Source organism: Gobio gobio (assembly GCF_949357685.1).
Source record: "Gobio gobio genome assembly, chromosome: 12".
Taxonomy (NCBI): Eukaryota; Metazoa; Chordata; class Actinopteri; order Cypriniformes; family Gobionidae; genus Gobio; species Gobio gobio.
The window spans coordinates 30,979,355-31,006,556 of NC_137105.1; the positions used below are offsets into that span (position 1 = coordinate 30,979,355).

The window sequence follows — 27,202 nt, forward strand, 5'->3', positions numbered from 1 at the left end:
ATTGTAATAATATTTCATAATTTGGTGAGCATATGAGACTTCTTAACTTTCTATTCAATGCTACTGTATATCCGTCTGCTATTAAAAATTGGTAAATTTCCCGCTACAAAAACTGATGTATGTGAATAATTCAATTAATTTAGCATGTAAATAATCAAGTTTTATAAATTGAAAGACTAAATAAAAACAAACCATGTACTACATTCCACAACTTACCATTCTTTTCTTTATCTTGCTTTCCCGATACACCAAAATGAGCGCTCTCTTGAAGACTGGACGAATAAGAACACATTAGTGCACTGATCTTTTAATAACACATTTATTGCACAGCATAAACCGCAATGGTTTTATAATTACAATACATAAGGTCTGACTTACGGAAGAGGGTGAGTTCAGGGTCTTTTCTCATACGGCCCAAAGAGGGCAGAGGGTTTTGCCAGAGTGCCGAGCTGTGAATGATGAACTCTCCCATGGAGATCTCTGTGACCTGAGACACAGAACACATTTATTTTGAAATCTTAAAGGGGGAAAATGGCAAATAATACGACACTTTATTCATTTAAAAGTAATTCTAGAATGATATGCACCTCCTTCTCAGGGCCACTCTGCTCTGTCACTAGTTGGTCGAATACTGTGCCGTAGTCCTCATAGATCTTCTGCATCTCATTTATGTGACTGGCCACCTTTTCCATGGCCTTTAATGCCTCTGCACCAAAAAAACAGAAAAGAGACAGTTTATTTCAAACCAATAACTGACTCAACAATTCATAATTGAATCACAAATGTATTAAACTATAGGGCTTTTCACACTGCACTTAAACCCGGGTTATCATCATTCTTAACCCCGCTTTTAACACTTGTAGTTTAGAAGTGGGGATAACCCCGCCTTGTGGTGCCAAATTTGTACAGTGTAAAACGATGCACTGCTATGGACCACTTCACACAGACGCAGGTCAGTGGAAAAACAAAAAGCATGAGCTTTAGAGACGTGCTTTTTAAAAGTTGGACTACTTTTAACTTCAGCGCTGTTTTTAGAATGCCATGTTATGCAAAAGACACGTGATCTGAGCGTAAACAGTTAAAGGGTTAGTTCACCCAAAAATGAAAATTCTGTCATTAATTACTTACCCTCATGTCGTTCGACACCCGTAAGACCTCCGTTGATCTTCGGAACACAAATGAAGATATTTTAGTTGAAATCTGATGGCTCTGAAAGGCCTCCATTGGCACAATGCACTTTACACTCTCAAGACCCATAAAAGGTACTAAAGACGTCGTTACAACAAAGTCCATCTCACTACAGTGGTTCTACAATAACTTTATGAATCGGCGAGAATAGTTTTTGTGCGCAAAAAACCCCTAAATAACGACTTATATAGTGATGACAATTTCAAAACACGGAATCATGAAGCTTCGAAGCGTTATGAATCAGTGAGTCGAATCAGCAGTTTGGATCGCCAAATCTCAGCAGTTTGGCGGTTTGACACGCGATCCGAATCATGATTCGACTCACTGATTCATACGTCGTTATTTAGGTTTTTTTTGCGCACAAAAACTATTCTTGCCGATTCATAGTTATTGTAGAACCACTGTAGTGAGATGGACTTTGTAACGACATCTTTAGTACCTTTTAAGGGTCTTGAGAGTGTACAGTGCATTGTGCCAATGGAGGCCTTTCAGAGCCATCAGATTTCAACTAAAATATCTTCATTTGTGTTGCGAAGATCAACGGTGGTCTTACGGGTGTCGAACGACATGAGGGTAAGTAATTAATGACAGAATTTTCATTTTTTGGTGAACTAACCCTTTAAAGATGTCCATCTAGTCAAGTCAATTTGCCTTTATTTATAAAGCGCTTTATACAGTACCGATTGTGTCAAAGCAGCTTTACAGTGATAATAGGAAAAGGATTCAATGATGCAAACAGTTACTTTCGGCTGTACATCATTGGCATTGTTCATCTGAAGTCAGTTCAGTGTTGATTCAGTTGAGTTCTAAAGATCATCAACTATTAAATTAGTTAATTTCATCTTTAAAGCAGTTCTGCAGAAAACAGTGATGTCATCGTCCAGCTCAGTTCAGTTATCATCCAAAAGTGTCAGTGCAGTCAAATCAGTAATATTGTTGAATATTAAGTGCATGTTTACATTGAAAAACAATGGAAAAGTAGTGCAGTAGAATGGAAAAACACGTTCTGTGTGAACGGACCCTTAGAATGTTACAGCTATACGCTTAGCAAAAGACAGCCAATCACGGGCCTTATATTCATGTGCCTTGGACAGTCACAAAAACACAGTTCGGTTATAAACAGTTGTTTCAGAGTTTGATGGGAAAAATGTCAAATGGTGATGGCAGGCACATCAATTGGACTTAAGAAGAGTTTCATTTTTACCTTTATAGTCCGAAACGGCCATCAGTGTAAACTTGATAGTACAGTTGGCATTGTATAATATGAGGATGTGCAATGTGCAAATCCTTTATGTAAACAAGTCACATGCTGCGTTCGTCCAATCAATAACATTGACACTGCAAATATGCAAATAAGGACGTTAACCCAGGGTTTAGGAATGTACAGTGTGAAACGACAGTGTGAAACGGTTCAACGTATGAATACCCAGGATTAATTGTTAACCCCGGGTAAATTATGAGCAGCATGAAACGTGAAGCAAGATAACCCAAGATAACCTAACTTTCAAGTGTGAAAAGCCCTTAATTGTGCCTGAACATGTTTTTATAAAATTGGGATGAAGTAAAAGAAAGAAAGTCAAGTGAATATTAGGAGAACTATGTGGTCGCACACCTGTGAGGTGGTTGCGTTCGTCGCTCTCGGGGTTGGTGAGAGACACCAGCTCCTTCAGCAGCAGCGGGTACTTTAAAACCCTCTGCACGGGTTTAATGAGGTACGACTCCAGGGTGGACGAGTGCTGTTTGGTGGAGTTCCTCGCCTCCAGGAACTCTTTGAACGCCCGGTCTGTTTTGGCTGCCATCAGACAAATCAGAGAATTAAATAAACCAGACGCTTCTTCTTTTGGCTCAAGATGCCAGTTGAAATATGCCATGAGACATGTCAGATGAGGCTTATGTTTATGTTTTACCTCTTTCAAGAACTTTCTGCACCTTAATGTGATTGGCACAGAAGCCGCTGTAAAGCTTAAAGTGATCTGCATAGTATAAGAAAGATCCGCCCAGGGAGAAGAGGAGTTTCTGGATGTGAGATTGAAAGAGAAAGACTCAAAATGTGCCTCAAACCGAAAAACACTTCATTTGTCAGATGTAAGTCAAATTAAAGGTCTAATTCCTGAACGGTGATAACCTTATTTTAGTTTTTTCAGTTTTCATTTTATTTTTTGTTTAATTGTTTTGTAATTTTTCTGTCACTTTCACTTTTTGTTGCTTTGCTTTTCTACATAGTTTTAATTTATTTTATTTCAGTTTTAGTTTTAAGTTAGTTAGTAAATTATAATTAAACTTATTTCAGTTAGTTGCCAAAGCAACATTTCCAAAATTCTTCAGTTTAAGTTTTTATATAGTTTTTATACAGTTTAATATAAATCTAGTATTTATATTTTAATGTAGCTTGACAATAATCTTTTATTCCATGTGATCCTGACTAGTCAATCATAAGAATCTGGCTTAATGTCACCACCATATTTTACCTTAAGTTTCTCTGGTGACTCCAGTGCATGGTAATCCGGTGAGGAAGTTGTCCTCTCCTCTAGGGTTTGTAGGAAAACCCTCTGGAAGTCCAGCATCTCTGGAAGGCTGCCAAACAGAGACTCCATCTACAGTAAAAGGAGAGAACTGCAATTACGGACATGATTTTCAAAAATTGCCTAATTTCTGACACTGATTCTGTTTAGTATAACAGTTTGAGACAAAAAAGAAGACAATTTGAACATAATTTTACACCTCAAAACATACCTCATCGTGACTGAGGAATGTTTCTCTTTGTAATGGTTTCAGATAGATCTCAAACAGAGATCCCAAGTCCTAAACAATGTGAGACACACATGATATGACAGTGTTAATATAGAACAATGCATTAACGTCTCAAATATCCATGCAAACAATTAATACACATTTAAAATTCCACAGCTACGATTTTATACCTTGACATAAGATTTCTCCGTGTCCACCAGCTCTTGAATAACCATGCGCAGGCGCTCAGTGACTGACATGTGACGAGGAGAGGATCTGGCAAGGGCATTTTCAGGGGAGTAAGGGTTCCTGTGGGCCTCTGGCACAAGAGTGGATCCTTCAGGGAATGTCTGGTAGAGATTACACACAGTCTCTGGGTTCTACAAGGTAAATCAAAGCAGAACAATATTGTCTTTAAGTTCTCCGTTTTTTAATTTAGAGTGCTGCAGGGATGATGTATTTTCTTAAGCCAACCCGGAAGTTTGCATCACCCTGGTTCCCCTGACAAAAATACATGATGATATCTGGGGGCTCGTCCGGGATATTCCCAAGAAACACAGGACTGAAAATCATCCTCCATCACAGGTAAATTGTGAATATTCCGACAATTCATTAATTTTATTTGACTAAATAATTGGATCTACAAAAAAACCCTTTGGTGTGGTTAAAATTGTGATTAAGTGAAGGATGGGTCAAAAAATATTGAGACAGTTACAAGGGGAAACAACCCAAGATTAGATGTATAGAAACAGTTGTGGATATTACCATATTTATTGCATTTAACAGGATGGACTCAGGATAAGACACCATTAGATCCTTGTTAATTGAGAAATTTCACAAATTAACACAACTTTGAATTTTGAAGCCAAAATACAATCAGCAGAAGTAAAAAACGAAAGTTGCTATAAATTAACTACACCACGGTTGTATGACTTGAACATCACCATCGCTAAGCTTCAATGTTCATGTCAAATTTACAAGTGGGAAAGTTTGATTCAAAATAGTTTGCAAGAACATGACTATAAAAATAATGAGCCTGTGAAAATGAGTGGATGAGTTGACCTTTTTAGCATGATAATGATAAATGTCCTAGCTATAAAAATCAGGAGTGGTGTATCGCTAATGTATTTTACGAGTGGTGTATTTAGTGTTGTATAAGTAAAATGTGAAATATCTTGAGCTTGTATTAACCACAGACCTTATTTCAGGGATGTAAACAAAAAACCCCTTCAAAAAAACCATTGACTTCAAGACAATGGAACCAGAAGTGCAAAAATGCAAACTAATTTCCAGGTTTTAGGACTCACTCCTGTAGTTAAAAAAAAAGTCACAAGAACTGTTTGTTCCAACTAAAACATAATTTCAGTTTTTAGGACAGCTGCTACTAAATAACAGTCCAGAATCAATCAAGAAACTCATTTATCAGTGGCAGTGTCATTTCAAAAGAAAAGTTTGATCAAAATCTTTCATCATTTACACTGTTTAACCTTATCCTGCTCCGAACACCCCTGACTATCTTTATTCTGTAAACAAAATGTTTTGAAGAATATTCACGCAGATTTTTTTTTTTCATTTAAAATAATAGAAAGCAGGGGCTGTTGAGCTCTAGTCTCACGTAGCCAGACCTTTAAACTGACGGCAGAAGGTCTGGACAGCTTTCATTGTTCAAGGACCGGCCTGAGTCAGTCTGACTGACATTAAAAGCAACCAATCTCAGTTTGTTTTGTTCTGCATCATGTTCAGGGATGTGAAAATGTAACGTTCATGTCCCTACAATAACAGACTGTCGTGTAAAACTCTTGGACGTATTTTATAGTCTTTGCCTTGAACTACACATACTTCAACTACTTTTGAACGGCATAATGGCTTTGTTTCCAGGTGGACCATTAAAGAACTTGACACACACGTCCCCCGGAAATCCTGGAGAATTCAACTAATAAACTGATGACTTCGAATCTCATGAATTGTTTCCAATTTTGTGTGCCTTATGTATCAGACGTTCAGCCAACGGTCCGTGGGCAAATGCTGAGACTAGTTGAGATCTAACACAGACAAAAAACACTATACAAATTTTTTTAAAAGTCATTTGTCGCAAGACTGTCCGATTGACTCAATCATACTTGCTATTTAAGGACCAGAGCTAGCATTTAGCAAGTTAATATGTGATGTTGCTCGCTAAACATTCAATAGTCTGTAAAATCACTTTGAGACTACTTCAAAATATCTTAATTCAATTATGTTGAAGTTACGTGAACTAATAACGTTTGTGTTACTTATCTGATTGATGTGGAATCAAAGTACATGGTTAAAAGCCATATAGACGCATGGCTTTTATAGCTACACTGCCTCAACCTCAATGCAATTTCATTGTATTAAAAAAGCAGACAGATATTTAAAACATGCTAAACTGTGTGTTTGGAACTTTGTATGCTGACTGAATAAATTGTATTGGAATCAAAGAGATTTCAACACAGCCTGTGCCTGGGCCATCAACCAAATCCTTTATGAATGATGCTCTCACCCACATTCACTCATTCAATGCTGTATCAATGACCTGGTTCTTAATCAATACAATCCACCACCGCTACTGAGTAAAACAACCGAACCATTCAAAACAGGCTCCAGCTGTGCCTGAGGGCATGAAATGTTGACTCAAAGCTTGACTCAAAAATGCAAACGCTCTCCTAAAGGCTTTATCTCCAGAGCGCATGTGGTGCACCTTCACCATGCTGCATAGAAAACACCATCACCGGTGAAAATTCAAGCCATTTGTCATCGTAATCTGAGCTGTCAGAGTGTAATAAACTGCTGACAAACTGATAAATCCCTCTGGGCGGCTCTGCAGAGCTGCTCTCAGCACGTAAAGGATGGGAAAAAAACATTATAAAACCCCATATGAAATGTTCACTCTTTTTCAGAACTCAACACAATCATAGAGTGTACAATCATATTGAATTGTAATTGAGAGTTTTTTAAGGTCATAGATGAGTGTTTTTGAGAATGTTTCTCCTATTTTAACACACAAAGCACAATTAAGTTAATTTCAAGGCCCGCAGTAATTACAGACCACTAGAACAAAACAACTTGAGATAAAATGACCCAGAGTCTCTGAGTGCATCCAATAGGCAGAAACACAAGTTATACAACCAAAGAGGTAACACTTAGTAATAACTTGGAGTGCCATTTTTAGGTGCCATTTGGAGGACAGAGTAACATAAGTTCTGAGAAAAATATTGAAAAGGGGGTAAGTGCAACTACTTTATTTCTTGTTGAATATATTATTCCCAAAGATGAAATTATTCTGTATAAAATTAATTAAATGTATTTGAATAAAATGTTTAAATGTTTAATTCTTCATAATATCACAAAATGCCTTGTACCCCAAATTGTAAATTCTAAAAACAAAATGCTTTGAATATGAAGTTAAAAAGGTAATTTAGAAATAAAAAGTTTATAGTGATCCAGTAATCAAATTCATTCAAACAATCAGTCCAAAACAGCGCTAATGTAAAGAAGGCCAGGCTGATTACATCAGAGATATCAGAGAGAATAGAGACTCACGTTATGTTTTAGTGAATTATTACCCCTACACTATTGCCACAGTAAATAAATCAGTGTCTTCTGTGATTTTGACTGTCCCAAACAGACGTTTAGTAAACAAGGTGGGTTATTTGCACTTAATGTAAATGGAATCTACTCCAGTAAAAATTTTCTGGAGGAGGACCCACCCACATTTTTTTTTTGCTTCAGACGCCCATGACCAAACACATACTACTTTCTTATAGTTGACCCATGATTTTTTTATATAATGAATAATGTTTAGTATATTAATAAAAATGTTACCAAGTGTACACACAATCATTACATAACCACAAAAACAAAGAAAAAAAGCCTTAGAAATGATGTCAGTACCAGTGAGATGCACTTACAACTCGCACACCCGTTCTCGTCATCCAGCAGCCCCACCAACATCTCCTTTAGGGTCTGATGAAGTGACGACAGCGGGAAGAGGACACCGAAATTCTCTTCATCTGCACTGTTCTGACTCACCAACTGACACATTACCTCTGACCTCTATACATGAACAACACTGTAGATACCGAACCAAAACACTCTGTCCATTCCAGGTAGATGCTAATCTTAACATATTGCTAAGCCCTACATGCCATGCAGCCCAAGAAATGTTTCCAACAGTCCATTTCTAAAGTGTACATTTTAAACCCGCTAATGCTATTAAAGTCAAATAATATTGTTTGCAAATGCCAAGTGTGCAGTGAGACCGTTGGAATTCTGTTGAGCATGGCTCTCTCTTCACCTGACCTCATAACACGCACCATAATCCTGATCACACCAGCCAGTCTCTCAACACAAGCAGCTCACACCTCCTAAATCTCTGACATTCGCTCTGCTTACCTTTCCGCCCCGCTCGGCCTTATCGTTCACCTCCTCCAAAGCAGGCGCCTCGGGAAATTCCTGCTCTTGAGATAGATCTGAGGGAGAGAAAGAGTTGGAAAAGATGTTGTTGAAAGAGTAGGCCATTTACATAAGTAAGACATGGTGGGTCACGTTGATAGAGAGAGAAATAAACACACTCAAGACTCATTAACTCAGGAGAGGCCGACCCGTGCAAGCATTTGACCTTTATTAACCTCCATTGATCTGAACTCACTAAATCTGCATGCAGGTCCATTTCAGCAGGAGTCTTGTGTCTGATTCTACAAAGCTTGGCATTGCATCAAATGGGAAAACCTAACATGTGATATACAGTTAGAATACTGTTACAAACCCCTCTTCAGGAAACATCCTGCAGGGAATAACATCCTTGTTGTCTGTGAATGGTCCTGTGGTATAATAGTTTATGTCTGGGCATTTTGACAGCATCATGCTGTGAAACAAGTTGCCCGTCATTAGGTTCTCATCATAAAAACAGCGGGAGCCATTTCATTGTGTATAAAGAGCCAGGGGCCCTCCACAAACCCTGCAGGCAGTTTCTTCACTACTGTGCATTTAAAATGAGGGGACCCCGAATTGATTTTAAATGCTTCCAAAAATAAAATGCTTTCCAAAATAAAATAAATTAAATTAAATATAAAATTAAATTAAATTAAATTAAAAAATATATATATTTTATTTTATATTAAGGGCACTACGTTAGGACCACTGATGGACACCCTCCATATAAAAAGCACATGACACTTAGAAATAGTATGCAGAAATATATAGAACCCCAATAAAAGTCAAACGGCAAATGAGAAATGTGTCTTCATCTGCAGGTCATGTAGTGTTACTGCAGCAATAGGGCACATGGAATTTTATGTGCAAAGATATAATCGCCTAATTCACTAACATTCAAAAGTTTGCAGTCAGTAAGATTGTTTTCTTTTGAAGTTTTTAGTGCTCAAAGAATCCTGAAAAAATTATCAAGGTTTCTACAAAAAATGTACGGTTTTCAACGTTGATAATAATAAGAAATAAGCACTAAATCAATAGTCTGCATTGCCAGAGCAGCTTTCATTGGCCAAGGACCGCCCAAGCGGCCTTCTGACTGACATGTAAAGCAACCGATCACAAGCAATATTTATATGAATGATTTCTGAAGGATCATATGACACTTAAGACTGGAGTAATGATGCTGAAAATTCAGCTTTGATCACAGGAATAAATTACATTTTAAAATAAAAGTTTGGTAACACTTTAGTTTAGGATCCAATTCTCACTATTAACAAGTTGCTTATTGCTATGCATATTACTGGGATATTGTCTGTTTATTACTACTGTATGACTATATTCTACATCCATTAATCCTACCCAATACCTAAACTTAACAACTATTAATAACCAGTAATTAGGAGTTTATTGAGGCAAACGTCATAGTTAATAGTTAGTCAAAATTGGACATTAATCTAAAGTGTCTAAAGTTGAATTTGAATAATATTTCACAATATTACTGTTTTACTGTATGTTTTATCAAATAAATGCAATGGTGAGTATAAGAAGCTTCTTTCAGAAACATTAAAGAATCTTACTGACCCCAAACTTTTGAACGGTAGTGTTTACATAAGAGCGGTACATTATAAAGACAGTTGCTGTCCTACCTGTGGTCCACTGCTCCAGGTGAATGATGTGGCCATGAGGAGGCTGTGGTTGATCAGGTTCACAGGGGTCACAGTCTGGCCAAACAGAGCTCTGGTCATCTGAGCTGTTATCCTCACGTCTAAGGACAAGATGTAGATCTTTTTGGCCGAAGAAGCTCTGCATGAGGCCGAGGTCGAGAGAGGCCACACTCACGCCATTTAGAGTCAAGATCTCATCTCCTGCTCTCAGACCTGCATAGGCAATACACATCATACAAATAAATCTCAATATGATCAATCGTTCATGACATTTAACATTTTATCGAGGCAAAGGAAATATTGAAATGTTACCTTCAATAAACGCCAGGCCTTCAGGATTCACCTCACTCACATAGACATGACTTCTCCTGGCGCCATCCACGTGGCCTGTGACCGCAAAACCTGCAGAGAGACGTCAGATCTCAGATCATTGCTGGAATTCTTTAACCTATCAACACGCTGGCAAATTTTAAAGGAATAGTTCATAGAAAAATTAAAACATTTTCATAATTTATTCATTTGCATGTCACTTTCGAACATAATAGAGAGTCAGGATGCCAAAGCTGAGTCGTTTTAGCACTTAAAACTAATTTTGGCCCGCAATTGTTCAATTATGTTGTGTCAACATCAGTGGTTTTCATGTGTCTTGACATTGACATCAAACGTGCCCTTGTGAAAAAGAAGCATGCTTTTAAAAAGAGTACTTATTAAGGAAATAATATACTTTAAAAGAATATACTAAAGTGTAAACTGAATGTAAACTTGATGTTCAATGCAATGCAAAGTTGAACTTAAGAGTTTTTTTTACATAAGTAGAACTTAAGTATATCTTTATGTGCAATTTCATAACATCACTTTAACTACTGTCTTTGAAATGCATTTATGGTAACTAAAATATACTTAAATGTCATTTCTATTGAAACTTGTGTCATGTATTTAAAAATATTTGTAATTACACAAGTGTATTGATGAAGTTGAAATAGAAAATATTCACTTTAATTGTTATATCAAATAATACAGTTAAAATTATAATCAAGCACTTTAAATGTGCTTTAGTATGTTAGTCAACACATCAAAATAAGTGTTCTTTAAAGCACAACAAAAAATTATTAAAACAATTATTTAAAATTAAGAAACTTTATTTGACATTACAAAGTGCACTTTTTTAAAAGTGTACTTAAGTGTGTTAAGAAACAGTCATGAAAGTGAACTTTTTTAATATGTTATCTGCAAGTACAGAAAAAAAGTATATATATATAATCTATACAACTACACCACAGCTATAATGATAATGGCAGAGGGGAACGATATCGTTGAAATCATGTTCAGAATTTTTTTCCAGCTGATGAATGATAAAAAACATTGACAGCCAATCAGAATCCTTCAGAAGCATTTAAAGAGGCAGACGACAAAAATGCAGCACGCTTATAATAAACAAGTACGATATTGTGAGTTGGTGTTGACACTAATATATTTATTGTTAATGTTATCTTTATAGTTATTGTTGTATGAAATAGCATCTAGGACATTCTGTGAATTTTTGATGTTCCTCTGAAGAACATCATAAGTACTGAACAGTATGAGGGTTAGGAAAGGTTGTTAATGATATTAATTTGAAGGCAAACTATTCCTTTTCTTGTTGATCATGCTGTTACTCACCAAAGTCTATGGTTGTGTCTGGACGGGACATGTTTAAGGTCAACACATTGAGAGGCCAAACTTCCAGTTCATCATAGACCTGTGAACCAAGAGCAGAACATCACTGTGCTGTGTGATAGAGCAAGGTTTTTGAAATAAGTGTGTATAACAGAAAGAAAAATATATAGCTTAGACTCAGTTTGGACCTGCTTAACTTACAGTCTAGTTTTAGATGGCCAAAGTTGGTCAGGTTTTTGTTGCAGTCAATGTTAATACATATAGGCTTGGTTTCACAGACAGGGCTTAGATTAAGCCAGGATTAGGCCATAGTTCAATTAGGACATTTAAGTAGCTTTTATAAACTTGCCTGTGTGTATCTTGAGACAAAACAATGGCACTGACATGTTTTAAGGTATGTCAGTGCAAGTTGCTTTCAGTTAATTTAGCTCAAACATGCATTTTAGTTTGGGACTAGACTTAAGCTTAGTCTCACCAGGGTCCTCAGCAGATCTGTTGCCGCTGGAGTGCTTCTCTCCACATCTTGTCCTAAATGTCTCCTCATGTGCAGGCAGTGCAGAGACGGGTCAAGTTGCTTTACCTAAAAAACCCCCCATCCAAATCCACTATTATATTAATTTGGTGACAGTTATGGAGCACAGAATGTCTAATGATTTATTGAATGATCACAAAGCAAATGCATCCTGTGACAACCTCAAACTGTGGACACAGAAAATTCAAACACATGATCTTTAGTTGATGACGTGTTCAGGTCACTAGCTTTGTTAGAGGTGACTGCCGAATTACCTTGCACGCCAATGAGAGAACATCAGAAACCAGAGAGTCCCGTTTGACTGGCACATTGATGACCTGACTATCAGGCATCAGCACATAAGCCCGGCTTTCCGGACTGCAGTCCCACAGATGACCTTCAGGTGGCGCTGTTAAATGCAGTTTGGTAAAGACATCCAGCTTCTGCTCACAAGAGGATGATGAGAAGAATAGAAATAAAAAAAGGACCAAAAGTGAATCAAGTTAGATAGTAGATAGTTGGTAGAGTTCAAGTACAGTTCAATATCTTACTCAGTATGTAATATGAGATTGGTAATTCACTTTAGATTATATTAGTTGTTTTATATAATGTTGCAATGTTGTGTTTGCTACACCTAGACAAATAGGTTAATTTTCTCAAAATCAATCATTTATATCACTGTCTTTTAATGTATATTGTATTGACTGCCCTTGTGAAAAGTGTGCTTAATTTTATTGAATATGCACTTGTAGTGTACTTGAAATTATAAATGTTTCTTGCATATAATATAATATTAATGAAAAAAGGCTATTTACGTGTACTCAAAAAGAGTAGTTTCGTTGAGACTATGTTTGGTAACACTTTATTTTACAGTGCCTACACTTTGTTACTTTGTTACACATGGTAAAAGTACTTTCTATAGTAATAACTATAAATGTATTAATTACATGCAACTAAACATAAACCCTATAGTAATCCAACTAATCTAATCTAGTAATCTAGCTAATCCTACCTAACCCTATAGTAAGTACATGTAGTTAATTATTATTATTCAGTACTTAAATGTATAATAGTAACAAAGATACCTCAAAATAAAGTGTAACCCTATGTTTCTTAACACACTTTAAAGTACTGTATAAAATACTTGATTATAATTTTAACTGAATCATTTGAAATTACATGTAAAGTCTTCTAAATTACATTACAGTAGTCTAAATGCACTAAATTGCAACTTTATAATTACAAATAAACAGTATATAAATACTTTATATACATGTTTCAATAAAAATTACATTAAAGTACATTTTACTTAACCATAAATGTTCATCAGTACAACAGAAGTAATTATGATGAAATTACATATAAAGTTCTACTTAAATCCTCAATTTCATTTAATATAAATTTAAACTATAATACATTTTTATTTATTTGTAAATAACAAACAAATAAGTGTCCAAAAACGTTACATTCAATTCTCACTTATTCTTTTTAATTATATCATAATAAGTACTAAATACATAATAAGAAAAAAATATGTGAACGTGTACTTCTTTTTCTACAGGGTGTAATTAATTTAATTCCCTGTGTTAAAGTCAAAACAATGTCAAGAAAAGCACCATTTAACAGAATATTTAAATATAAAATGTGAGACAAAAGTCCCCCCTAAGCTTGTCTCTGCTCATGCTGGGTCAAAGCCAGGTGCCAGCAACACTAATATGGATCTTTAGCGCGTTCCTTATTCTGTGAGAGAGAGAAAAGAGGGTCACGTCCCTTTTCACTGACTCTGCTCACACAGCTGTCACAACAACCTGCTGATCTGTTGACATTATGCAGTGCAAACAGATCAGGGGGTGGAGAAATCGCCAGAAATGGGGGAGGATCTTTCAGTGTAATTCTATTGTCTTTTAGATGCCGCCTCAATATGGGGATTTGACAGAGCAAGAGCATAAGATTTCTGAACAGACTGCAATGCTATTTTTAAACTGTAGCTTGCTAAGGAAAATCTACTGATTAGATAAAACAACAGTCAATCTGCTCTTTTTGAAAAAGCAGTTATTTAAAAAGTAGCTAATTTAATCTGACAATATATAAGCGATGATACAATATAATGATCTTTTTTTTTTCTGGTACAAAAACAGTGACTTTTTTTGCATGGACCAAAAAAAAAAGATTTACAATGGTACACAAAAATTGTCAAAATACAACAATAAAAAATAAAACCAATACGTTTTAACTGTGAGCTATCAATTGCAAACGGACAAAAATAAAAGTGAACGGCAAAATAACTAATTAGGTGTCACGTGTGAAAAAGAAGCATAAAAAGAGTACTTATTATGGAAATAATATACTTTAAAACAATATACTGAAGTGTAAACTGATGTAATGTTTTCTGAAATACATAATTGCATGTTTATATTGCAATGAAAATCTATTATAGTTTAAATTTATATTAAATACAATTAGTAGAACTTAAGAGTGCTTTTTTGACATACTTAGGTAGGACTTAAGTACATCCTTATATGTAACTTCATAATTACTTCTATTGTCTTTGAAATATGATTCAAGTGTACAGCCGGATGTACTGACAAGCATTTATGGTAAATTAAAATATACTTTAAATATGTATATAAATATAAATATAAATATAATATTAAAAAATATGTTACAGTTAAATTATAATTGCTTTAGTATGTCAACATCAAAATATGTGAATAGGCTACTTCTTTAAAGCATGACAAAAGTTTATTAAAACATTATTATTTAAAATGTACTTTTAAAGTAAATCTTTTAATTTCACATTATTACAAAGAACACTTTTTAAAAGTTGACTTAAGTGTGTTATTAAATAAAATATTATATTATCTGCAAGTAAAACTTTTTTTAAAAGAATGCTGATTTTCTGATTTGTGCACGCTTAATACAGTTTAGTCCTCTTTTTTTTTACAAGGGCAAACATGGATTTTCACTTGTTACATTATGATGTGTTAAAGTGGTGTAATTACCTCTGAGCTGCTTTGCGTGGATGTATGACCAAATGATCCAGAGGAATATCCTTCAAATATCTGCATTAAAAACACACATATACAGAAACATTAAATGACAGCACAAGACATGCAGAGCAGCATCTGGGCTAAAAAAAGAAGCATGTCCTGCATCTCTATGCCTTAATTAGTAGCCATCGATCTGAGGCGCCAGCTTTGATACTATTCTGATTGTAGATCACAGCAGAAATAGCCATGAGGTTTGCTGGGAAATAATGAGAGGTCTGGAAGATGCTAAAATTATAGATCTAACAAAGCTGACAGATGGATCTGCCTTAATCTTCAGGGTAGAGTGGGAGACATGGCCTCTCCTCACCCGCAACACCCATGCGTCCTACTGCTAACACATAAACACTGTGTGTACAATTGCATACTTATAATATGGATGTAGTCTATACAAACAGACACGTGTATGGCTTGCCCTCTACAGCCCTCTGAAAAAGCAAAACCAAAATTGACATGAGCTTTGTTCGAGCAGTGAGGTGCATCACTGTGTGCATAGGCAGCTAGCTACTTTATAAGTTAGCATTCTAACTTAAATTTAACCTCACAGCTAACCTAATTGAAACACTTTATGAGCAACAATGCAGTTAACATCACGCTAGTAGTGCTACTCATGACGTGGAAAAGAAACGCGACATACTGTATACTCACAGTAACAATAGAATCTGATGTTAGCATTGTTGCTAAGCGAACATCACAATACTCTAAAAACTCAAAACAGACGTACAACACAAATAATGGGTAAATCATCCATTTTAATTAGAAATTAAATCATTTAAGTCTTAAATCATTTAAATCAGAAATAAGTCATGATTGTGGTGAGCGAGAGCCGTGAAAGCGACGCGAGGCCAGTGAGTGATTTGATGATGAGCGCCACAAGTCTCGGATCTCACGGGAGAGTGACGGGAGCATAAAACGAGGAACGACGACAATGAAGGACGAGAGAGGACCAGACCTGGATTTTACGTTGTTTTTTTTACGTTTTGTTATCTGTGTGCGTGGCAGTCGTCCGTGAGGGGCTGCCGCTTTTACTTTCAGTCTTCTTGAATGTTCGTCGGTTCCCGCCTCCTTCTTCCCTGAACAAAGAACTGTATTACATTGGTGCCGAAACCCAGGAGGAAGGAGGGACATTCTGTCGGAGAGCCCTAGCTGCTGAGGGGGAACGCGGTGCTGAGGAGGTTGGGCAGCGCGGAAAAAAGAAAACCGCCAGTACCTGCCCGAGGCGGTGGTGTTGGAGCGAGTGAAGACCAGTGGGATGGAGATCTAGCTGCCATGCCCCTGGGTCGAGGTGGGGTGGCTGCTGTCCGAAAGGGAGTGGAGGAGTCGCCGGCGTTTGTCGTGGGCCGGAGCCTGCTGCCATCCGCCATGATGGGGAGGAGCAGGGAGTGCGGGAGGAGCTGTCGGCTGCCCTCAACTGGAGGAGCCACCGCCGGCCGCCAGGGGCCGGGGCCGAGCAATCCACTGAGCGTCCTGTACCATTGCATGGCCCCGCGAGGAAGAGCCTTTCGGCTGGCTGAGGACCGAGCGGCAGTGTGTCCGGAATCCGGACCAGGATTTTTTTCCCTCTCTCCCCTCTCTCCCCTTTGTCACTCCTTGTGCTTCCGTCTCCTTTTGTCTCATCTGTCCCATAGACTTTAAAAAAATATGGACGTAGTGTCCATGACGTCACCCATAGGATTCTGATGAGCCGTTCTGAAGCGCAAAGTAGGGACGCGCCATCTTGGCAGCGAGTCATCGCGTGTCACTCCCGGATAACAGAAAATGGGCAAAAAGACGAGACGTGGGCGGAGCTTAAGTGACGCGATGACTAACAGACAGCAGATAAATGGCTATCCACCTGTCACTCGAAATGGCCACGCCCTTAATTATGCAGAATTTTAAGGCTTTATATGATGTAAACGAATGAGTTATAAAAAAATTCACCCCCCTCACAGTTGTCATGAAGGGCAAAATGAGCCGTATAGGCCAAAAGCACAATTTGTACCAGGCTGTAAACATGTTTTATTCTGCTCTAAAGTTGGCCATTTTAACATGGGGCTCAATGAGATTCTGCTCCCTTCTGGATCCTGTCCCTAGCGGCCAGTCAATGAACTGCAGTTTGAGGCACTTCCGTATTGGCTTCAAGAGAAACTGCGGGAGGTTGCCGCTTGGTCTGTCCTTAACCCATGTGCTGCGGCCGCCGAGACTGGCCCCGGGGAGGAGTAGAGCGCAGTCTCGTGGGTACCCCCGGCCAGCGAGGGGCGATGGGGGTATGTGGCGAGCGAGAGCCGTGAGAGCCACGCAATTTGATGATGAGCGCCAGCTGCGCGTTACACTGGTCTCGGATCTCACAGAGGAGCATAAAACAAGGAGCGACGACAGTGAAGGCCTGGATTTTACGTTGTTTTGTTTACATTTTGTTATGTGTGTGCGCGGCAGTCGTCCTTGAGGGGCTGCCGCTTTTACTTTCAGTTTGTTTGTTTTATTATTAAAGTCTTCTTGAATGTTCGCCGGTTCCCGCCTCCTTCTTCCCTGAACAAAGAACTGTATTACAATGATGAACAGAATTTAGGACTGGGATTTCAGCTGGCCTCACTGGCCTCCATTACATCAGCATCACAGAAACCAAGCAACCAACAAAAATATAGTCAACAAAAACTCAGATTTACATGTAAAAAAAATTTTTTTTTCATCACACGTTGGTTTCTGTTGGTCAAAATCTGTGTGGGGAACTTTTTACCCTCATGTGAAACTCTCGATTGAGCAGGTTCCTATTAAAATGACTGGATTGTGACCGCACCTTAAGTTGCCATTAAGACTGCAAGATATTGAAATATTGCTAATGTACAAATCTTGATAGGCATAACTCAATGTAATGATTTTAATACTGTACTTCAAAAAGTTATAGAAAGTCTACAAGAGGTGGACATCCACGGAACAGTAGCAATACCACAACTGAGCCATTTATCTGGGAGACAACAACTCTGACTTGAATCTGACTAAAGCATCTCACCCCTCTGGAAACAATCACACTGCCCCCTGTAACCCTGCTGAATTATCCAGCATCAGACACTACATCTGTGCGGTGGAAGCCTTGTGCTCTCAAATCGCAAGCTGTCTCTCCTCTCAGACTGCTCCCAGCTTGCAGTAATTAACCTCATGCAGCTTGTGGTAATTCCCGTCTTTAGAATCATGCACTATTAGGGGCTGTTTTGACCAGATTTGGCCCATTTAAGGATGGATCATTATGAGACTGGAACCGCTGAGCGATTGGCTCCAATCTCACGTGAGGCAGACTACATAATCTTACATGTGGATTTAGAGCTCATGCTCTGTGTTAACAAAAGCCCTTCAGAGAAGGAATGCTGATCTGGGCTTATTTACGAGAACTGATCCAGAAACAGTATTTCCAAAACAGCCCCCAAACACTTTGACGGGAGAAAGGAACAGGGCCGCTGTGTGTTTTTCTGCCATTTGACTACCAGAGAAAGCTTTGATGAGTGGTTGTTTGTTTTATTCCAGCGAGTGTGACAGTGTTTCCCACCCTGACACCTGTGGACAGCATTAACATGCTACTGTGAGACTAAATGAGTAAAACAGGCCTATGTCTTAAACGAGTATTCAGTGCTGCAGTCATTAACACAGGCCGGTGAACCTCAGAGTAAGACGCCTAATCCAAAACTCCCACTTCTTTTGTACATATTGATTAATTTCAATTAGGATTAACACAAATCAAGGGAAAGTTATATCCTTAATTGATAAGGTTTGGCAGGTCTCAAAATACAGGGTTCCCAAACTTTCTGGTCAAAAATTTTCATGATTCTTTTTTTATTGTGGTCACACTCCCAAGTAAATACCCTACATTTCATTTTACAATCTGGCTAAAGACTTGTAAAGAGAAGCAGAAACACACTTTCTTCTTAATATTTATCAAAAAGAAATCTATACTCCTATTTTGAAAGCAATTGTTTATTCAAAAATAAAATAAATTGCCCGTGCACCATTTGTTATACTACTACTACTACTACATAATAGTATTGTTCAGTGTTATACAATATTAAAGGAAACACAACATTACAAAAGCATACTCCACTTTAGATTTACTTTCTCTGTATACTGTTTTCAAATTAGTTGAATCATTGTAGTTGTGGGGAAAGTGTGCTTCTTGCACTAACTTCAGTCTTACCTGGGACAAGGACTGTCTCTTTTCACAGTTACGTTTGGTCAGACTATCCAATCCTTTCTGTGAAGAAAACAGTAGTCCTCGTTTGTTCCGCATACCTCGAGGATGAGAGCGAGATCGTCTCTTCAGGGTGGCTTCATCACGAGTGCATATCTGCCCAAACACAAGCTCATTTAAAACATTTCTCAGAATCTTAATGCTCCATCATTTTAATTTAATTTTTGTGGCATGTCTCAAAGGTAGATTGTTTTAATGAGGTCTTTTTTGGTATTTTACAAAATAACCTCAAAGCATGTGACGGATCCTCACCAGCGCATGAAAGGATGAGACGGAGAAAATTCCCAGACGACCTAGCACCATTTTAGATGGGCGTCCTGCAGTGGCTAGCAGGCTTTTTGGATTGGGCAGCTCTGTGCCCTGCAGGCTAGCCAGGTAACAGCGCATGCGGAAGAGTTCTAGGTTAAACTTCTCCAGGTTCTGTTCCCATTGCAGGATCTGTGGGTCAGAGATGAAGGAGCAAGAGAAATGTGACTGAAATAGAATTGAGAAAGCTATAGACAGATAGCTTTTGCACCATGATAGGTGCCCCATGGACATTTAGACAATTAGATGTATTTTAAAGGTGCAGTGTGTAGTATTAAAGAGGATCTATTGACAGAAATGCAATATAATATACATAATTATGTTTTCAGTGGTGTATAAAGACCTTACATAATGTACCGTTTTTATTGCCTTAGAATGAGGAATTTATATCTAAATACACCGCGGGTCCCCTTACAGTGAAATCGCCATTTTCAGCCGTCATGTTTATACAGTAGCCCTCAACGGACAAACTGCTCTACAGAGCGCTAGTCGCTCTCTGCTCTCTCCGACTATGACATTTTTGTCCTGTGTCAGCCCCTGTAGCTTCTCCATGTGCTTCAAAAGGGAGAGGTGAGTGGTGGGTGATTGCAATTCACAACCTCACCGCTAGATGCTGCTAAAATTCACACTGCACCTTTAAATTGTGTGGCTTGTTGAGGAAATGAAATATGTGCTACTGCTTTTCTAAGTGATTAGACTCACCCAGCAGAAGATAAAATCTGGATTTTTAGTTTGAAACAAAGACCTGAACTATATGTTGGGATCAGAATATCATTGAGACCTGGCTTTTGGGCTCTTTTGACTTGTGCCAGGAAGCAATCTCTCAACCTCCCAGAACACCCAAACTTACCACAAAAAGCCCTAGCAACACCCAGAACACAGTAGCCATGACCTAGCAGCAACCAAGAACATCCTAGCAACCATCTATCAATGCCCTAGGAATCACACAGAACATTTTAGCGAGCAATGCTCCCACAACACCCATAGCACCTTGGCGGTGACTTTTCTATGGGTAAGCACCGCTTACATTTTCTTCAGAAAACATACAAATCTAGTAAATTTAACAATTGTGAATCACAGCAGGACATGAGTGAGGGTTTGAATGCATGCACCATATACTTAGATACACTGACGGTACTGTGGTGTTGTTTCTATTCAAACACAGACATCAATGACCTAATTGCCCAATTTAGCTAATTGAACTACTTGGTTTTGGCCTTTAATCTTTTAAAACAAACTACACACATGCATAAACATAAATGGGCACATCCGTTTTGTTCCTTACCTGGCTCTCAATAGCCTTCCTGTTCTTCTGGTCGCTGATGACGGACAGCTGCAGCTCTGCCATCTTCTTCATTTTGCCATCCATGTCGATCTTCTGCAGGAGAGCTCTGCTTTGGCTTTTCAGCAAACGTAGAGTGTCTTCTTTCCCCTGACGCTTAGCTAAATGTGATGCGCTGGCAGAGTGGATGGCTGTCACCCAATTCTCCAGGTCTGTTTGGTTTGCAGCCTGCAGGTAATAGGCAAGAGGTGTACGGTAAGAGACAACATACAGCCAAGAGTCAACAATGTGAAAATTGTGCACTGTGTAATATATTACATATTATATGATAAAGGCGGCATACCTGAAAGAGATAGACGTCTCCATATGCATTGCTGAGGCAGAAGACATTTTCTTTCTTGGGATGCTCAGGAACTGCCTGCACAATACTGTCCTCAGCAAGCACTGCGTAATGTGGTGTGCATTCCTGCTCTGGGGAGGTCTTGCCATTGGATTCACCCAACAAAAGTGTACAGCCTACAGGAGACAGGAAAACAATCTGAGATTGAGCTTCCTATAATAAAGAGGACACATTATCCATTACAGCTAGATTTTTAAGTGATTACATTTTTAATTAAACTGGAAAAAAATTCAGCATTGGTGTTAATCTGCATTTACTGTCCACTTCCTTTCAAGACCATCTTACCTTTAAGCGTGACCCAATACTGCCTCCATTTGCGTCTTGCTACCAGCTCCAGTTTGCGGTCCTTGTGGAGGGTAATGAGGGGCTTAAAAGCCAGCCAACCAGCCCTCCGCACAACACCTTGCTCCTTCTCAAACAGGAAGTCCATTTGCTCCAATGAGCCCATTGATCCACTGCTGCTCTCCCCTTCACATTCCCAGAACTGGGGTCTATCAGCAGTTCCACTGCTACTGCCAGTCTCCAGGCCCTGCATAAAGTTCTCATAGATGTTCTGCCTCAGAGCCGCACCCTGGTTCAGAGCCGCACACTGGTTCTGATGCCCAAATGGGCCTGTTAAGGACCCAGAGCATTCCAACTTTGTCTGGGAGGACACGGGATTCCAAAATGCTCTGGATTCCTCTAGTGTTCCCCCAGCTCCACAGTTGAAAACCTCTGTAAAGTCCACAGTACTTGGTTCTTGAGGTTCCTGAGGTACAAGAAGTGGGAAGATGATGACAAATGTACTTAACATACTTGTGATACAAGGTTGACACAATGTTGTGAAGCTTCACACCCTTCCTCTGACTTTTCTCTTAACAACTCTGCAAATTATTTTACAAAAGTTTTACAGCATTGAAAAAGTTTTACAGCATTGAAAAATGTCAACTTCAACTAGAACACCCAAACAGTGAATAGGAGATGGAATTTTAATATGATAACATCAGCATAATTATTTTGGAGTCAAACAGGAAGGTCTGCTATGTTGACAGACATACGCTAATGCCCAATACACCAAACAAACAAAAAAATCTCACCTGCAGCCTCCGCTTTTTCCTACTCAGACTTCCCGTCCAATCGCTGAGGCGGCGGATGCGACTTTTGAGCGAGTCCTTTCTTGCATTCCCGTCAGGAACTGCTTTTCTGCATGGTAGGGTATGTGAGGTGTAATGCTGGGTTTCCTGGCTCTCATCTTGGGAGTTTGCATCCAGGGAAGAGGTCAATGAGGCTTGGAGGTGAGGAGTGTCCTCAAGCTGATCCGCCGCTAGGATACCCACGGTAGGGAATGGCACAGTCATGTTGGGGTTTGTGTAAAGGTCAGATAATCCATTATTTTCCAAATGAAGGAGCACAGAGTCTCCAATACCACTGTCCCCCTCAGCGTGGTTGGTATTGTACCCATTACTATAGGAATCACTGCTTGTGTACTGACTGCCATGAACTGTGGTTTGGCAGGTGAGGCTACCCATATGGTTCTCAGTCTGTTCTCTAGTGTAACCACTAAAACATCCAAGGTCCACTGTACGTGTAGATGAGAGTGTGGTATATCCACTACTGTTGTCTGAAGGATGGCTGGTGGTAAAGACATTGTCACACAGATCTGTCCCATTCCCCCAGGGTGAGTCATACCATGAGCCCTCAGAGCTGAGAGAGCTCCCATTACTGGCCCTTTGGGTAGTGTCAACGGGTCCACTTAGACAACTGCCCAGTGACAGCTCAACATCCGGTTCCCTCCTTGCATTGGTAAACTCTACCCTCAGACTTCCATCCTCACGAAAAAGAACTTTGGGACTGCTCTTACTGTCTTTAAGCTCCGAACTGGGGCTCCTCTTAGGGGCCTGGAGGCCTCCAGTCTGTTGTCTGCAGCCTACAAAGAAACCATTTCCCTGGAATAAAAGGTTGTCTTGGTGGCTCTCTGTACAAATGTTGTCACTAGATCTCCCCTTAATGCAGTCATAATGGCGGGAGATGTAAGGTTGGCTGTTCTTGTGTGGTGAAAAACCATTTTTGGCCTTGTATCCAGACGTGCTCTCAGAGTTCCTCCACCAAGAGTGCGGGGACAGTACCTCCTCTTTAGAGGTGTGCAGCTTCAGGGAGCTAGATTTTCCCTTACCAGGGATGATGAAACTGCTGTACTGACTATCTGTATTTCCCATTCTGATCTGTGAGGAAAATGGTAACAGAACATTAATATGACAGTTAAGTATCCCATACATCCATCTTCCTATCTAACTCCATATATTTATTAATCTGTCAAATCTGACTACATCTGTCTTTCCATCCAACTATTCAACTAACCACCCATCAACACACCTACACACAAACACATACATTTAAAACAAGAGTATTGTATAGTAATAGTTTATTTTACCTGTTATAATGCCACTTGTCAAAGCACACAAAAATATTCCTTCATATTTCTTTTAAACGTATTCCTTTGCCGTGGTCATCCTCTTTACCTAAAGTTCTCTACGGTTGACTTTGCTCTGCTCCTGCCTGGTGCAGCATCTGACTCTCACTGAGATCCTCCTCCCTTCACTGTCTCTCTACCACAGCTGTTCCCCTCTCTCTCCATCGCTCATCTGTGGAGAAACAGAGGAAGGGAGGAGCATGTGTCAGTAACACACAGTCGGCTCTTATGTGTGCAATCTGCAGTGGGAAGCCCCGCTCCAACCCCCAACCCCAAATCTAAACAGACCTCATGCTTCTGTCCTGCTGCCACATTCCATGACGTAGCGCTGCAAGCTTTTACAAGGGCAGACTTCATACAACCTCACTGTTTATTTTCAGGCTAGGAAATTCCTCACAATTTTCTTTATTTTTTAGTCTGAATCATAATGGTTGAGTAACTCAATCCCTCCAAGCAACATGTTTGGACTGAATATGTTTGTGGCAGCATTTGTTTTGTCCTTAAGCCAAAAGAACATTTGAAAAAGATCCATAATGAGCATTTTATTAATGGCAGGATGAAGTGCGCCGGGCTTCTTGGGAATTTTCATATCCTGTGAACGTTATTGAGGGGTTAGGGGTGAGAAGAAACTTTGGAGTGCCAGAGCAGCTTGAGAGGATATGGATATGGGGGGTTGGGGAGGATTATAAACACACACCCCTAACCATGACCTCTAACCCTGGAGTGAGCACTGAATGCCACTAGCACCATCTTCTTTCACACAACCAAGCTTCAATTAAGCAAGGAACAGTGTGCTGGAGATGCAGCAGGGAGGCGGACGGCTGCTTCATTATGATAAGTACCAGCAGGCGGTGTGATGTTATGCTTCGAACACTGAGGCTTTTTAAGACACGGAACACAGAAGCAGCCAATGTGCTTTGTCGGTTCCAGACGCCGGGCTGCAGAGGGCTGAACCAGGGTATTGTGGGATATGTGTCCTGTCCCATTCAGAAAAGATGATCTGAATGGCAGTCGCTCACATTGTGAGCTTCTTTGTGCATCTCACTGGCCATCTGCTGCCCCAAGGAGTGAGATCAGTCACCCTCGACCCGCGCAATTCACTCATTCCAAAAAGAAGCACAAGACAGTGTGCAGTGCCAAACTTTACTAGAATTCAACAGGCTGAGCCAAGAGCAGCTATGTGATAAGTCAAAGGCACTTGTTGAAGGATGCGTTTTGTTATGTATAGGTATTTTCCATCTGCTCTTGATATGGAGCGTCACAGACCTTTGTGAATTAAAAGTCAGACATATGTCTGCCACTTATTATTCGTAGTTATGCTGTTGTTTGACTTGGAATATTTTCCCAAGACTACTTTTATGATACTTTTTTGATTAGTGTACGAAAAATGTCCTATGGACATTAATGACACCTCAAATCATCTGACCTTTTTTATATAAATTTTTCCAACTTAGTGATCCAGTTTACTATTTTTTGTACAATAAAACAGGTGAAAAAAATCCCTTAGACCTACATTGAAAGAGGGACACAAGCCATATCTAGAATATCATAGCGACTTGGGGTGGGCTCTCTGAATTTGCCAACAAGCAAACACCCAGAACACCCCACAGTTTTGCACTGGCAAGGTCCACTCACATTTAATTCAGTTAAGTTAAAGCGGGAGAGTTTTATTGATTTATTGTTTTCATTTTAAATGCTACCAGGTGCACATACGCATAATACACACAGCGAATGCAGTCTTGCTTCTCCGAACCAACAAGCAACAGTTCTGCAGGCTGATATAAAACACATGCACATCTACAGACACATTACACCCAGCAAACAGTGATTATGTCTGCCTGGCTCTAAGAATGAAGCCATTATAGAAGTATGTATTTTTATAAAGGACAACTCTAAGCGGTTTTGGGAGGGGTGGTTTTGGGTGGAAGAGGCAGCTGGCTGCCTGGAAGACCATCATGACTGGGCCTCTTGTTTGACCCAGCATGCCATAACTACCAGCACACCACGTTTAAGACAAACTACCACACCAAAGACAACACAGAGCACCAAGGAGACGGGGGAGAGAGAGAGACCATTGTTGGTTCCAGGTGTTAGGGTGTGATCGCTTGATAAAAGTAATGGGTTGGATCAAAGAAACAGACAGGAAATGTGGAGTTGCCACTGCACACACACACACACTTTGTGTGATTCCAAGATGATTTTCTGGAACATAGGGGCTCATAGGCTCATAGCAGAGTAACCCTTGTGAAAAAGAAGTGCGCTTAATTGTACTGAAAGTGCACTTGTAGTGTACTTCAAATTTTGTACTTTAAAGAGGTATATTAAAAAAACTGCAGATAATATAATATTAATGCAAACATTTTTTTGTTCTTTATACACACTTTTGTACACTTTTTTAAAAAGTGCAGTTTAATATTACGTTTTACTTTAAAGTATATTTTAAATCATTAAATTCTAATAAACTTTTGGCATGCTTTAAAGAAGTACACTTAGGTTGATGTGTTGACTAATATACTAAAGTACATGTAAAGTACTTTACAATTTTAATTGTAGCGTGTCATTCAAAATTAAATACATTACATACAAGTTTCAATATAAATGACATTAAATTAGATTTTAGTTAATATAAATACTCAGTTTGTACATTCGGCAGTACACTTTAATCATATTTCAAAGACAACAGACGTAATTATGAATTTACATATACTTAAACATTTCCTATTTAAATGGGTATAAAAAGCTTAAAGCTAAACTAATTACATTTAATATACATTTAAAGAATACTACATGTTCATTTAATTGTAAATAACATACAATTAAGTGTCCGAAAACATTACATTAATTTTACACTTAAATAAATTATTTTAAAGTATATAATTTATGTAAGTACTATTTTTATATCTAAAGTAGGCCTATACTAAAGTGTAGTTCTTTTTCACAATTAAGGGAAATCATAGCATAATTCAACACTAGGCAATATAGGACATCTTTTCAATTTGCTTTGGCTGCTGTTGTCAATAATAATAACTGATGATGAGATGTGATGCTGGTAAATCTTTTTTAGCTTTGAAGTTAAACGTTCACTAAATAATTTACATTTTAAGAACACAATGTGAATGGAGCTTGCCCTTGCAAAGCTCGCCATCATGTGTCACAACCCCTGCTCGGGACTTGTTTTGTGTTTCTGTTTTGTTCCTGTTTCCTGTTTAGCTTGTAGTCGGTTTGTAGTTTTCTTTGTTGATTAGTTTCATTGATTGTTACCCAAGTGTTTGCTATGCTTGTTTACCCTTCATCCCTGTCTGTA

General features: G+C 38.8%; 1 protein-coding gene across 3 annotated transcripts in view; it reads right to left on the bottom strand.

The window, feature by feature from the left end:
• The window catches only part of tiam2b (TIAM Rac1 associated GEF 2b), a 51,108-nt gene that overhangs the window by 5,081 nt on the left and 18,825 nt on the right, over positions 1 to 27,202 (bottom strand). Inside the window, exons 2-23 of one of the 3 annotated variants that reach the window (XM_079831568.1) lie at positions 23,860 to 24,070; positions 22,526 to 23,650; positions 21,735 to 22,197; positions 21,393 to 21,565; positions 21,053 to 21,277; positions 19,714 to 19,899; positions 19,408 to 19,557; positions 15,201 to 15,260; positions 12,474 to 12,641; positions 12,163 to 12,267; positions 11,691 to 11,769; positions 10,344 to 10,433; positions 10,014 to 10,244; positions 8,332 to 8,408; positions 4,110 to 4,298; positions 3,922 to 3,990; positions 3,657 to 3,782; positions 3,096 to 3,204; positions 2,801 to 2,980; positions 588 to 706; positions 379 to 487; positions 217 to 272 (exon numbers count right to left, since the gene is read on the bottom strand). In XM_079831568.1, the coding sequence (XP_079687694.1) occupies positions 217 to 272; positions 379 to 487; positions 588 to 706; positions 2,801 to 2,980; positions 3,096 to 3,204; positions 3,657 to 3,782; positions 3,922 to 3,990; positions 4,110 to 4,298; positions 8,332 to 8,408; positions 10,014 to 10,244; positions 10,344 to 10,433; positions 11,691 to 11,769; positions 12,163 to 12,267; positions 12,474 to 12,641; positions 15,201 to 15,260; positions 19,408 to 19,557; positions 19,714 to 19,899; positions 21,053 to 21,277; positions 21,393 to 21,565; positions 21,735 to 22,197; positions 22,526 to 23,644 (4,083 nt within the window). In that variant the 5' untranslated portion in view covers positions 23,645 to 23,650; positions 23,860 to 24,070. Of the gene's footprint in view, positions 1 to 216; positions 273 to 378; positions 488 to 587; positions 707 to 2,800; positions 2,981 to 3,095; positions 3,205 to 3,656; positions 3,783 to 3,921; positions 3,991 to 4,109; positions 4,299 to 8,331; positions 8,409 to 10,013; positions 10,245 to 10,343; positions 10,434 to 11,690; positions 11,770 to 12,162; positions 12,268 to 12,473; positions 12,642 to 15,200; positions 15,261 to 19,407; positions 19,558 to 19,713; positions 19,900 to 21,052; positions 21,278 to 21,392; positions 21,566 to 21,734; positions 22,198 to 22,525; positions 23,651 to 23,859; positions 24,071 to 27,202 lie in introns of those variants that run through there. The other 2 variants (XM_079831570.1, XM_079831569.1) reach the window with 2 other exon arrangements.